This window comes from Drosophila gunungcola, chromosome 3R, assembly GCF_025200985.1.
Source record: "Drosophila gunungcola strain Sukarami chromosome 3R, Dgunungcola_SK_2, whole genome shotgun sequence".
In the NCBI taxonomy this organism is placed as follows: Eukaryota; Metazoa; Arthropoda; class Insecta; order Diptera; family Drosophilidae; genus Drosophila; species Drosophila gunungcola.
In genome coordinates, this window is record NC_069139.1 from 19,763,570 (window position 1) to 19,776,141 (window position 12,572).

Genomic DNA, 12,572 nt, shown 5'->3' on the forward strand with positions numbered 1-12,572 from the left:
GAACTGTGGGTCTCCCCAATGGGTTACATTTGTGTTTTCTGTATTTAATAAGAGTTTCATAAAAATATCCCATTGCTTGGGTACACTTTTCAATTCAAAAAATATGTATAAATGTATAATATAATATCAAAATATCTTTGATATGACATTTGTTGGTTTGTTTGTTTTTGGGTGATTTGTAAATGTGTATTTAAATCGAACAATTCAATAACAGACGGTAAGTTTCTTTTATAAGGTCACTTGGTGTTTGAACCGAAACCAAAGTTCTTAAAACTAGTTTTGTTATAATAAAAATAAAGTCGAGCCTACAAATTTATGTAGTCGAGTATAAACCTGTCGTTCACTATGCACGCCCTATTAATATTTCATCCCGAATTCTTTAAAAAACATTGTGCGCTAATAGCATGCAATTTGAATTACGCATTGAATAACGAAAAGTTAAACCTTTTCTTCTTCGGTTTCCGCTGGGATCGTTTTTTTCTTTTCTTCTGCGATCGACTCCTTTTCAGTTTCCACTGCGGTAGTCTTGTTGTCTACTTTCGCTGGGACCGGCTCTTTTTCAGCATCTCCTGTTATTGTCTCCGGTTCATCATCCTCTGTGATTGACTCCTTATCATTTCGTTTGTCCTTGCCTAACCCTACCTCCTCCGAGTCCTCATCTCCCAGCACATATTCGATGACGTCGTCGATGGGGAAATTGTTGAGGAGGGACTTGATGGAATCGTTATGAATGACCACGGTGAAGAGTAGTTTGCAATATTCGCGCATCCGGCTACCGTAGTCTAGTTCAGCGTAATTTTCAGCACCTTTGGTCAAATCGTGGCCACAGTTCTCGATCACCTTGCAGAGCACCATTTCCTCGGGGGCGTTGGGCCAGCCGTATTTCTTTAAGATGGGTGGGTCCACCAGCATGTCAATCAGCTTGCCCACGTTCTCCTTGAGCCTTAGATCTTCGTCAGTTAGAATTTCACCGGTGACATCATCCTCGCTTGAGGCATCCTCCAGATTATCGGCAATGGCAGCCGCCAAACTGGCGCCCAGTGATTTGCGCTGCTCTTTTTTGACCGGCGAGACCTTTGCCTCATCCTTTTTGTCTTCGGGCTTCACTGCAGCTTCGTCCGTCAGCTGCTCTTCCTCGACGGCCCCGTCCAAAGGCAGAATTGTGTATATTTCGTTCTCCAGCGTAATAGTCTGGGCAGTGCCATCCCCTTCGTCCACCAAGAACTCGCGGACCACCACGCCGTTGCCATCCGTTTGACTGGAAATTAACGAACCCGCCGAAGTATTCAACGCCACTGGTACAACATCATCCACTTCTATACCAGACAATTTGGCCTTCTTTGCGCGCTTCACAGACTGAGGCTCAACGCCGAAAATGTCATCCGGATCGCACTCGTGCACGGTGCGAATGTGCCTGCGCAGGGTTTCACTACTGTCGAAGTTCTTATCGCAAATTGCGCAATCTGTACGCTCCATCATTTTGGTGGACGAGCGCTTGGGACGTTGTTGTTTCGCTGCAGTTGGGAGGATCAAGATAAATTTCATGTATTTCGCTCGTTCTCTTTAACTTACGGCTGTGTTTGCCCTCGTCCATGTGCTCCTTAAGGAGAGCTGTGGTGCGGAAAGTACGCTTGCATTCAGTGCAGGAAAAGACGGGACGCTTTGTGCGCGAGTGATCCTTCACATGGCGCTCGAGTCTGCGGGAAAAGTAATGCGTTATGTAACGATGGCAATAGAACATCAACTTTGCCTGAATTACTTACTGCTTCTCTGTTTTAAACTTCTCCTCGCACTGATCGCAGGCAAAAGGGCGAATATGGGTCTTGGAATGGGTGCGCAGCTGGGTGGCCTGGATGAAGCTTTTGCCACACTCTTCGCACTTGTGCGGACGCTCTCCAGTATGACGCTTCATATGTCGATTGAGCACCTCCTTCACGGCAAAGGCTTGGTTGCACTAAAAATCAAGATACAATTAATCAACAAGGATGAAAAATGGTTGAAAAACTTGAGCTTTTTGACTTACCACTGTGCAACTGTAGGGTTTCTCGCCAGTGTGATAGCGACGATGCTTTTTAAGGGCCACCAAGGCGGAGAACTTCTTGTCGCAAAGATCACAATCGAAGGGTTTCTCTCCGGTATGGGTGCGTATATGAATGCTGCGTGAATACACAACAAATTAGTTCATGCATTAATAAAGAGATAACGAAAACTCACTTGAGCGTGGACAGACTGTAGAAACAATTCTTGCACGTGTGACACATGTACTCCGGCTTCTTCACCACTTGCGTGCCAAGGTGCTGCTTCAGATGCGATCGCAGGTTGTCCAGGCGATAGAAGACACGATCGCACACCTTGCAGCTCATGGTATCGGTCTCGTTTGACGAGCACGAGGAGTACTTCTGATGGCGCTTCAAGTGGTAGGAGCGCGTGAAGTCCTTGCCGCAGATCTTGCAGGCGTATGGCTTGCCACGCGACTTGTGCTGCTCCTCGTGCAGCGTCAGCAACGCCTCACTGCGCAGGTTGGCGTTGCAGATGGAGCACGGAAAATCGCTGAACTCGGAGTGGGTAATGAAGATGTGTCGCTCGTAGCTGGTCTGTGTCTTGAACGATTTCGGACAGTCGGGACAGTTAATGTGGCCCAGCTGAAAGGGGAAGTCTGATATTAAATGCAGGAATATATAAAATTTAACAAATGGTTTTTGCTTTGCTTGTTTGATTCCTTGTTCTTTATAGTTTCCAACTTACATGGAAGGTGTCGTAGCTTTCGCTGCAGCAGAAGCAGATATCCTTCTTCTCCATCACAACGGCATCTTTTTCGATCTTCTCCAGGTTCTTGAGCATGTCCGCTTTGCGCAGATGATAGCCACTGTCGTAGCGACAGAACTCCAAATGCTTCTTCAGACTCTGAACCCGGCGAAAGGTTTTGTAGCACTTGCCGCACACATGCTCCACGATCTCCTTGATCTTTACCCCCTGGTTGGAGTTGCTTTTGGAATCCTCCCCATCCTCATCGTCCATTTCTTCGTCCTCGTCACCCTCGGTAACAACGATCTCTTGGCCATTGGTTTCCTCAATCCTTCCGGGCACCACTTCCTCATCTTCGGCCAGAATAAAAGCAATTGTATCCTCATCATTTTCGGTCACCGCCGTGACCGTTTTGCTGTTTTCGGTTTTTACAGCCTGAAGTACATAGTGATCCATTTTCTTTTTTTTACTAGGCGAAGCCTTGATTTTGGCAGTTTCCACGGCCGTTACAGTGGAGCTGGCTGCCCTTTTCTCGTTAAGGATCTTGACGGAGGAGGTGGCAGGACTTGAGGTCTTAATGGCGCCTCTTTTTTCCGCTTTTGGAGTGGCCAGTATTTCCTCATTGAGTATTTTTATGCGTGTCTGACTTCCGCGTTTATCCTGCTTAGCTGGGGGAATTTTTGATTTGGTGGTAGTGGCCTCGGGATCTCCACCAGCTCCTACGTCGTTCAGGAGCTTCATCCTGGTGGCCGGTCGCTTGTCCTTGGGCGGCGAAATATTCTCCACTCCCTGAATCTTGATCTTCTTTTCCTTGCCCTCCTTGGAGGCGCTCATCTTGGGAATGACTGCCTGAAATTAAGATAACACTGAAATCATTGAGGAATATTTCCAGGATCAGTTATCCCCGGATTTAGCCTACTTTTAGGCACGTGATCTATTAAAACCCAAATTATGCCAGCGTCACCAACACACGCCCAAAAGAAGCAAAGAAAAAATGGCGGCACTACATGATCGATCGCGAGGGTGCGAGCGAGATAGCGTGATGGCCGCCCTGACGCACAGAAAACGCAACAAGTTTTCTTCTTAAATAAAATTGTATTTCAAGGGGTTGAATATAATTCTAATACACACTGAAATCCATTGCATACTTTTCAAATATTTAATGTTTTTGTACAGTTAAAGGATGAGACGAAGGCAATGATTCTAATGCCGATTAGCCTTTCTCCGTAACTAAAGAAAGTCACGGAGATCGAGATAAAAAAATGTGAAATTGCAATGTCACTGGCTTATTTCCTAATGTCTTCACACTTTTATATAAACAATAGTTGAGTTCGTCACAGGATTCTGAGCTTAAAGCCGAAGAACAATCACAATTTACCTAATTTTATGCTTTAAATTCCAACACGACAAGCGACTCAGTATGAAAATGCACGGCGGTGTGGCCGTTCTACGACCGATCAAATATGCCCCAACAAAATACTAAGCAAGACTATTGAAGTATTTTAAGAAACATACCGCTGAATATGCTTTAGCCCTTAGTACCCTCATTAATAAGTTACAAATATTTTAATTATACTTCTGAAAATCATCCATATCATAAGGCAGCAAAAAAAAAAAAATTTCTAGAAGAAATTCGTTTTTTTGGTGACTTTAACAAGGAATTGTTAAGAAACTCTTGCCCTTATATTCAGGTTTTTTTTTATTATTTGTATTCGGGATTTTTAAAATAGTTTAATCAAAAATAAAAAGGTTATTTAAAATAATATTTCGTCACAGTAAAATACAATACGCGCTAATCCATATTTTAAGTATTTTGGTATGCATAGCTGAGTTCAAGGTATATTCCGCTAGACATGCAACGGTCACACTTTCTCTAATTTCCGCGTAAAAAGGTAAATAAAAAACCGGAATAATGGCTAAACTACAATAAAAAAGCAACACTTTAAGGTTAGACACCATGACGACTGCCTTTGATGCTGCACACACGGAGGGACCAGGATTCGTGGGAATTCGCTTCTGCCAGGAGTGCAACAACATGTTGTATCCCAAGGAGGACAAGGAGAACAAGATCCTGCTGTACGCCTGCCGGAATTGTGATTACAAACAGGAGGCGGACTCTAATTGCATCTACGTGAACAAGATCATGCACGAAATCGACGAGCTGACCCACATTGTGCCGGACGTGATATCGGATCCCACGCTGCCGCGCACGGAAGACCACGCCTGTCCCAAGTGCTCCCACCGGGAGGCGGTCTTCTTCCAGGCACAAACACGTCGCGCCGAGGAGGAGATGAGACTGTACTATGTGTGCACCAATCAGAACTGCACCCACCGATGGACAGAGTAGGAGCGGAAATTGTGCGCACCACCACCTGTAATTGTAGCCCTAAGTAATCAAACCAATATAAAGACATTTGTCAATCGCACATGGCTATGCCGCAAAAACTTCTCAGTTATTGATCAACACTCGATCGCCGCTCAATGCAATAAAAACCACAGAGAAAGAAAAGCTTATATGATAGCTATTATGATCACCCGGATGATTTTACAAGTTGTTTTGGACAACAATTTTAATTTGCTTTGTGTAAAATCTATATTTCCCAACATTTTATTTTGATATTAAAACGTAAAAATTGTATTCCTTAAATTGCAAAAGTAAAAACATTTATTGAGTATTTAAGCGGATCTTTTGTTACTGGAGACAAATGATATACCATCTTACGTTAGCAAAGGTAAACATTTTATTCTAAGAAGATATACAAATTTAACCATTAACTAAACATGTACATTTCAATACGAACAATCAGATTTTTTTCTGTGCAAGACACCAGTAGAAAAGAAAACAAGTTACAGTAAATATCGGCTCTGAGGAACGTCAAACATGCTTAAATATTTTGAATTTTTATAGTTTTAATTTTGCCTGCTTTTTGTGTGCAGAAAAATGCATAAAAAAGTTTTAATCCGGTTTGGCACATATTTAAAAACCTGATTTCACAGTTATGACGTTCATGAAGTATATTTTTGAATTTCTACAATTCATATTAAAAAACCATTATAAATCGCAGAGAGTTTGATAATTCCAAACATGAATTTCAAGTATTTTTGGGCTATAGTTGATTAACAGGTTTCGGTTTGGTATTTAAAAGGCCGGAACAAAAAGCAATTCTTATAATATTAATTTAGCACCTTCATGTTTTTTTCTATATTAATTTTTCTTTATGTACTATATTTATTCCTTAAAAGTATGTAAAGATTGAAACCTATGTACATATATACTTATCTTATTGAACAAATGAAATTGTGATATGATAGACAAATAGTCGACATCCACTGTACTTGTAACTGAGCGGGAAATGAATCTCGCCGGAGCGCATGCGAAATTCCATAGTTCGCGGCCCGGTGACAATTCTTCATATTTATCATTGTTCTGCTCTAATCGAAGCTGACAAACACAAAAAACAACCGAAAGAAGCGAAGAAATGATTGAACAAGTTTCTTGTGCGTATCAAGCGGCTGGCCAATTGAGCGGACTTGGCCCGATCCGATCCGGAGTCGACGCTTAGTTTAGTCTGAGCTTAGAACTTGGTGCGACGTGTTGATCAAATCGCTGAAATGTGCTAGAGCAATCTCAACACCAACCGAATCGAATACAAATTAAAGTTAATAGGAATTAAATAAGTGCTATAAAAAATGGCAAAGCCAAGGTCGTCGGGGGATACGGCGGGGAATGGAAATGGGATGGATGCGGAGCCCAAGCTCAACTACTTCCAGAAATTATGGCGCTATCGCCACTATCTGGTCATCGAGCCCTTCTTCTTTTTCTACTTCATGGCCTCCGTGTTCAATGCGGTGGCAATGCAGAATTTCCATTGGACAAGGCCTGTCGAGTGAATCTGGGATACAACAAGGTGGTCTGTGACACAATGCTGGATAAATCCGAGCTGGGCATCGAGTGCGAAGATTTCAACTTCGAGAACACCACCCAGGGCGCCACTCCGGATCTTGCTGGCCTGGTGATCGGAGCAACTGGCTTCAACTACACAGTGTGCAAGGCGGAACTCGAGGCTCAGATCCTAGCGGCTGATGTCTCCGGCAAACGTGCTCCGATGGGTAATATTCTCAAATACTATATATCATATACATAACACGAGTCGTTCATTAAGTATACGCGTTTGGGGCTTGGCATTAGCATTGCTTAAATTTCAGGTTTGTGCTTAAATTAAACTCGAATTCTTTTCCCATCTTGACTCCTCTGCATATTAAATCTCGCTTACCCCATTGGGATTTATGACCAAAAGCTATGTGCACGGGAAAAAATAAACACTTCAAATTCGTTTAACAATAAAGGAAAGAAATACGATCATTAGGGGCAGCCAAATATAAAAAGTTTTGGTGTTAATTTTTGAACAGCTAATATAGGTTTATTACTGTCCTCATGAAAAATAATTAAAAAACATATTAATGAAGGATTTGTTATATTCGTAGTTTATACCATTTTTAAAGATGAATATGCATTGAAGAAAGTTGGAAATGTTTTCTAAAAGTGTATATGATTTTTCTAAATATGGAAAGACAAATGTACATTTAAAATCTTCTCCTTTATTTTTTGTGTTTTTCCCTGTGTACATTTTTTTCGTTTAAAGAATCCGTGTCTTTTGATGGATGTCGTCGGAAATTAGCGGTTATCCGAACATCTAATTACCTTCTTTAATTGATTCGCTCATGAGTTCTCTTTCGCTTCTGATGGTGCTAACAAAAATTCCCCCATAATATCGTTGGGTGATTAATTTAGAGCCGCTTCTAAAGGCCTTAGCCTAGTGGCTGGCCCGTAATCGTAATCGCTCCAAACCTGTTCCTTACAACGATGTGTTTTGAGTGACTTTCGTGGGTTCACTGCCATTGTCATTGGCATTTTCATTCGAGCCATAGATAATATTTTATATTCCCAATTTAGCAAAAGCGCCATGCGAAAATGACATTTGCATAGAGCTACGCGGAATTCCGGTTCTCTGCGCCAGAGAACGTCTTCTTGTTTAATAACTTTAACAAACGCAAAGTTCATTAAAATGCATTGCATCAGAGAGCGATAATTGAGTCTTAAAATAATTAAAACGTCATGTCATAGAATATATTGCGTAATTTGTTGGCATAAGTATTAAAGACTTTTATTGTTTAAATGCAACTTTGGCTGGTTTTTAATAAAAGAATAAAAACAATATATTATCTTTACTTCCCAGCATTTAAATCATCTTAAAGATTTACTAGAAAATATTGAATTATTAAGAATGAAAACAATAGGATTTCAAATTCGCTCATTAAGATAATAATAACAACAAAAATGTTGTATCTTAAGATCTCAGGACATGTAATTTAATTGGTAATATTAAGTACAAATAAAATAATAATAAATCTAAGTCCTATAACACAAAATTTTTAATCAAAAGTAGGAATTATACTAATAAAATCTCAGCTTGCTTTAAGCTGATTATTTTCAAGAACAAGTTATTTTTGTCAAATATTTTAGCACGTAAAATCCAGTTTTATATGTTTAACACTGCGTCGAAAAATGCCAAAAATGTTTATATTCGCATATTAGCTTAAGTTTATGCAGTAAACTCAAGTGTTAATGAAAAATTTTTACCATATTTTCTCAACAGCTGCAATTTTCCCACTGATTGTGCTCCTTTTCGCCGGAGGATGGGCAGATCGATACAATAAACGAAAGCCCTGCATGATAATGCCAATTGTCGGAGAGGCATTATCCTTTACATGTAAGTAGTTTAATTTTCAATATAGGAATACACTTATAACAAAATAATTGTGAAATATTTAAGGTCAAATCATCTCATCAATTTTCTTTGATTCGCTGCCCATGGAGTTTGGTGCTTATTGTGAGGCCATCGTTCCGGCTCTTTTCGGCGGATTGACCTTCTGTCTGATGGCAATTTATAGTTATATCACCATAGCCACGCCCGAGGAGGATCGAGTTTTCCGCTTTGGCATCTTTGCTATGTTCGTCACAGGAGTTCCATTCATAGGTATTTTATAATCAAAGAATTATGTAATGAAGATAACTCATTGCTTACTTTCCTAGGTCAACCGATAAGTGGAGTGCTCTTTACTACTTTAGGATATACATGTAAGTATCATTAGCTTCGCTTAGAGCGTTTTAATCTTTTTTGATCTCTAGAACCATACATACATATATGCCTAAAAATTTTTACTTTTCCCACAATTTTTTTTTAATGTCAGCATCTAAGAACTTAACTTTTTTGACATTTGATCATTTGGAATTTGTCAATTTTTAAATGAATAGCCTACTTTACAATGTTTTAATAATAAATGTTTTATCATAATAAAACGTTTTGTTTGCTTTATATCCGATATGTACAACATAGTTTTTTAACCTTTTTTATTTTTGGTTACCTTACCTTTTTGCTTGACACTGATTTTCTTTTAACCTTCTTCAGGGTCCTTTGCCTCAGCCATAGCTTTCCAGCTGATTGCGATATTTTACATTATTTTCTTTATAAAAGAGGTGAAGACCACGCCCTCGACTGCTACGAATGGCGGCCAAGCAAATGAGCCACCACCACTGCCCACTACCCAGCCACCAAAGCGGGGTGCCGATAACATGGCCTATGAGACCACGAATGTGGGTGAGCAGCAGGGAAACAAGAACGTTAACTTCCAGCTGACTCCGCACATGGAGCCCAAAGTGGAGGCTGGTGCCTCCGAAGCGCTCCATCTGGAAGGAACTCTTCGATCCCACCCTAGTGCTCGACTGCATCCGCTTTCCGCTGATCAAGCGACCCAACAACGGACGCATGCTGCTGATCCTCCTGCTGTGTGCCTACTTCCTGACCGTGGGTCCCACGTCCGGGGAGAACGACTATTGGTACCGATTTACGCTGAAGAAGCTAGCCTGGAATGGCAACGACTTCAGCATCTACCTGACCTTGTCGAGTGGTGCTGCACTGGTGGGCACTTTCATTGGCACCGCTATTCTGAGCAAGTTGCTCAAATTTTCCGACTCCATGATCGGAATGCTATCCGCTTTGTCCATTGTCTGCTCCCGCGTGCTTTATGTAAGTATTTAAATGGGATATAGACTAAAGGTTTCGACTAAGTATGGATTGCTTTCTGCAGGCTTTTTCCAGCACAACTACCTCTTTTTATGTGGCTGGAGTGGTGGACATGTTCGTCAGTTTGCGAGTGATAGCCATTAAGACCATCGGCTCCAGCATCGTAGCTGGCGATGAGCTGAGTAAGTTTATTTAAAAAGTTAAAAGTAAGAACTTATAAAATAAAAGAAAAGAAGAGCAATTAAGAATCAAAAAACTTACAAATTAATGTAACGCAATTAAATATAGATCATATAGGATGATTTTAAAGAAAGGATCATTAGATGCCTCTTTATTTGATAACTTTATTTTATAAAATGTACTAAAAATTGTTTTCTCCCAACAATTTAAAAGCTATAATTACTCCAAATATTGTTTGATTTCAGGCAAAATGTACTCCATCTTTGGCATCAGTGAGCCAATTGCCCAATTCATCTTCCCCCCAATTTTTAGTGAAATCTACAAAAGCACGGTTGATTCATTCCCAGGTGCAATTTGGCTGTTTGGCGAAATTTTCTATATCCCCAACGTTTTGGTCTTTGTGTAAGTACTTTTATATTGGCTTTACTTTTTTGCGGCTACAATAAATCACTTTTTTTTAATCCTAGTGTGTGCTATTTCCTCCTGAAGCGTCGAAAGGCCAATGAGCAAAAGAGTGCCGTGGAGCTGGAGCAGAATGGAGCAAATGGTGCAAATGGTGCACATGTGCCCGATAGCGAAATAACTAGTCTATAACATAGTTAATGCCAGTCCGTGTTATATATTTTTTATATTTATAATATAAATTTTATATTTTTGTATATTTATAAACAATTTGTATGTTTTGTAAATATGTTTGCAAGATATCTTAGTAAGTAAGTGCATTCTCAGATGCTGAAACAAAAACATGTTTGATATAATGGTGATGTGCTCTTAAAACTGAATTACTTGTTATAACCACTGCAAGTAACTAGTCTTTAACCTTATTTAAATTGTTGCCTTATACCTGAAAATGTGTTTTCACTCTTGTATTTTTATATACATAAATGCTATTTTTGGTAAATCCCCGCAAATTCAAGGCAATCAAAAGATGAACCAACTCTGATTTGGACACTTTACTCCCTCCGGCAATGGGCACAAATTACTTTTTTCGGCCAAAGTATTTTTAGTTTAAGCCTTTTACTTCAGCCGCCACCCGCCTTTTGTTTTTTTCCTCGGAAAAGTGGTAGTTTTCCAATCAGCAAATGCATTCAGTTTGAGCAGCCAGCTGGCGCGAAGTGGGCGGTGGCAGGGGCAGGGGGTGTGGCCATATGTGGGTGCTAACTGCCGCCTTGAAACAATTGGGTGCTAATAATCCCTGGTTAATCTGCGTAAGTGTGTGTTTCTGGGGGCACCGAAGCAAGGATTCTGGTTGAAAGAAATCACGCATCCCTTGGCATCTATGTTTTATGGCACAACACCGATATAAAAGCCCGTCGAGAAGCATTCAAAATCTCAGACGCATTTGTGTTTCGAACGCGCAAGGACCCTATTCCAATCGAGTGTCCTGTAAACAGGACTTCCTTCTGCAAAAACATGTTGCGCATCCTGCTGCTGCCGCTCTTTCTCTTCACGTTGTCCATGGCCTGCATGGGCCAGACCTTTCAGTACTCCCGCGGCTGGACAAATGGTAAAAGGGCACTTAGTCCTGGAACACCTCTCCTGGCAAACGGACACTTCCATCGGAGCAACGAGCTGGGACTCACGGATTTGTACGATCTGCAGGATTGGAGCAGCGAACGCAGACTGGAGCGGTAAGCTTAGTGCGTTCTCAATATAGCAACATTTTTAATTTCTCAAAACCGTAAAAATGTAATCATGATAATTTTAAATGGGGCCACAGAAATCACTAGGGGTTTGAAAACACTTAAGAAATGTCCAAAAGTATGCAGTACATATATTAACGTCCTCTTTTAAAAAGTTTTCTAGATTAAAAATATATTTTTGCATACTTCTACAGACATTTATTTTAACTAGTTTAAAAACACAAGTGAATTCAGAAAGCTCCCCGCAGTTCAAGTTTTTAAAAAGATATTCAAAGAAGTTTTAATATTTTTACTTTAAAAAAATTCTACTTAAATTTATAGTGATCATTTTTTAATATATTTTCTCACAGATGTCTGTCGCAACTCCAGCGTTCACTGATAAGTCGAAACTGTGCCACGGTTCCGGACTTCAATGCCAACCGCAACCGGATGCCAGATGCGGACCCTGAGAGCAACCCCCATGTCAGACTAAACAACATTAATAACGAAAATGTTTTATACTCAAATGCCAATATCCCGAATCGACATCGCCAGTCGAATGAACTGCTCGAGGAGCTAAGTGCCGCCGGGGGAGCTTCTGTTTCTGTTGAGCCAAATCTGTTTGGAAAACATTAGCCAAGCCATGGAGTTTGTTGAATGAGACAGCTATTGTTAAACTAGCAAAAAATGCTACAAAAATGTAAAAAAAAAACTTGTATTTAATGTTAAATAAAACTTAGGCTTTTTATGAACAACCTTATGTATTATCTCAATAGGCCGCACTTGTAGTTCTAAAAATTAGCACAAAAAACTGTTCAGACAACGAGTAAACTTTTAAACGAAAATATTCTTTTATTATATGAGTACCTACAAAATAAATATGAAATTGATTATTGTAAAATGTTTTAGGTTCTTCCTAATTACAATTAGCCTGAAATGA

The 12,572-nt window shown here is 40.3% G+C and overlaps 4 protein-coding genes across 6 annotated transcripts in view; 3 read left to right on the forward strand and 1 right to left on the reverse strand.

Moving 5' to 3' along the window:
- The window catches only part of LOC128261162 (DNA-directed RNA polymerase II subunit RPB9), a 122,064-nt gene extending 116,643 nt beyond the window's left edge, over window positions 1–5,421 (forward strand). The window contains exons 1-2 of one of the 3 annotated variants that reach the window (XM_052994679.1): window positions 4,550–4,637; window positions 4,693–5,421. In XM_052994679.1, the coding sequence (XP_052850639.1) occupies window positions 4,703–5,092 (390 nt within the window). In that variant the 5' untranslated portion in view covers window positions 4,550–4,637; window positions 4,693–4,702 and the 3' untranslated portion in view covers window positions 5,093–5,421. Of the gene's footprint in view, window positions 1–4,549; window positions 4,638–4,692 lie in introns of those variants that run through there. The other 2 variants (XM_052994689.1, XM_052994700.1) reach the window with 2 other exon arrangements.
- LOC128260738 (protein suppressor of hairy wing) lies at window positions 29–4,208 on the reverse strand. The gene is made up of 7 exons (XM_052993965.1): window positions 4,124–4,208; window positions 2,746–3,594; window positions 2,215–2,642; window positions 2,024–2,156; window positions 1,764–1,954; window positions 1,573–1,697; window positions 29–1,514 (listed from the first exon to the last, which is right to left on the reverse strand). The coding sequence occupies exons 2-7, from the start codon at window positions 3,577–3,579 to the stop codon at window positions 439–441; spliced, it is 2,787 nt and encodes a 928-aa protein (XP_052849925.1). The 5' UTR covers window positions 3,580–3,594; window positions 4,124–4,208; the 3' UTR covers window positions 29–438.
- Window positions 5,422–6,045: 624 nt separating the features above from the next.
- Window positions 6,046–10,861, forward strand: LOC128260873 (uncharacterized). Its single transcript, XM_052994179.1, is given in 10 exon segments — window positions 6,046–6,604; window positions 6,607–6,855; window positions 8,403–8,516; window positions 8,580–8,783; window positions 8,840–8,884; window positions 9,216–9,469; window positions 9,471–9,833; window positions 9,895–10,012; window positions 10,256–10,412; window positions 10,478–10,861. Coding segments are annotated over 10 exon segments (1,800 nt in total). The 5' UTR covers window positions 6,046–6,435; the 3' UTR covers window positions 10,605–10,861.
- Window positions 10,862–11,330: 469 nt separating this feature from the next.
- On the forward strand, window positions 11,331–12,465 carry LOC128261135 (pro-corazonin). Its single transcript, XM_052994626.1, has 2 exons — window positions 11,331–11,641; window positions 12,004–12,465. The coding sequence occupies exons 1-2, from the start codon at window positions 11,424–11,426 to the stop codon at window positions 12,266–12,268; spliced, it is 483 nt and encodes a 160-aa protein (XP_052850586.1). The 5' UTR covers window positions 11,331–11,423; the 3' UTR covers window positions 12,269–12,465.
- The last annotated feature ends 107 nt before the right edge of the window (window positions 12,466–12,572 follow it).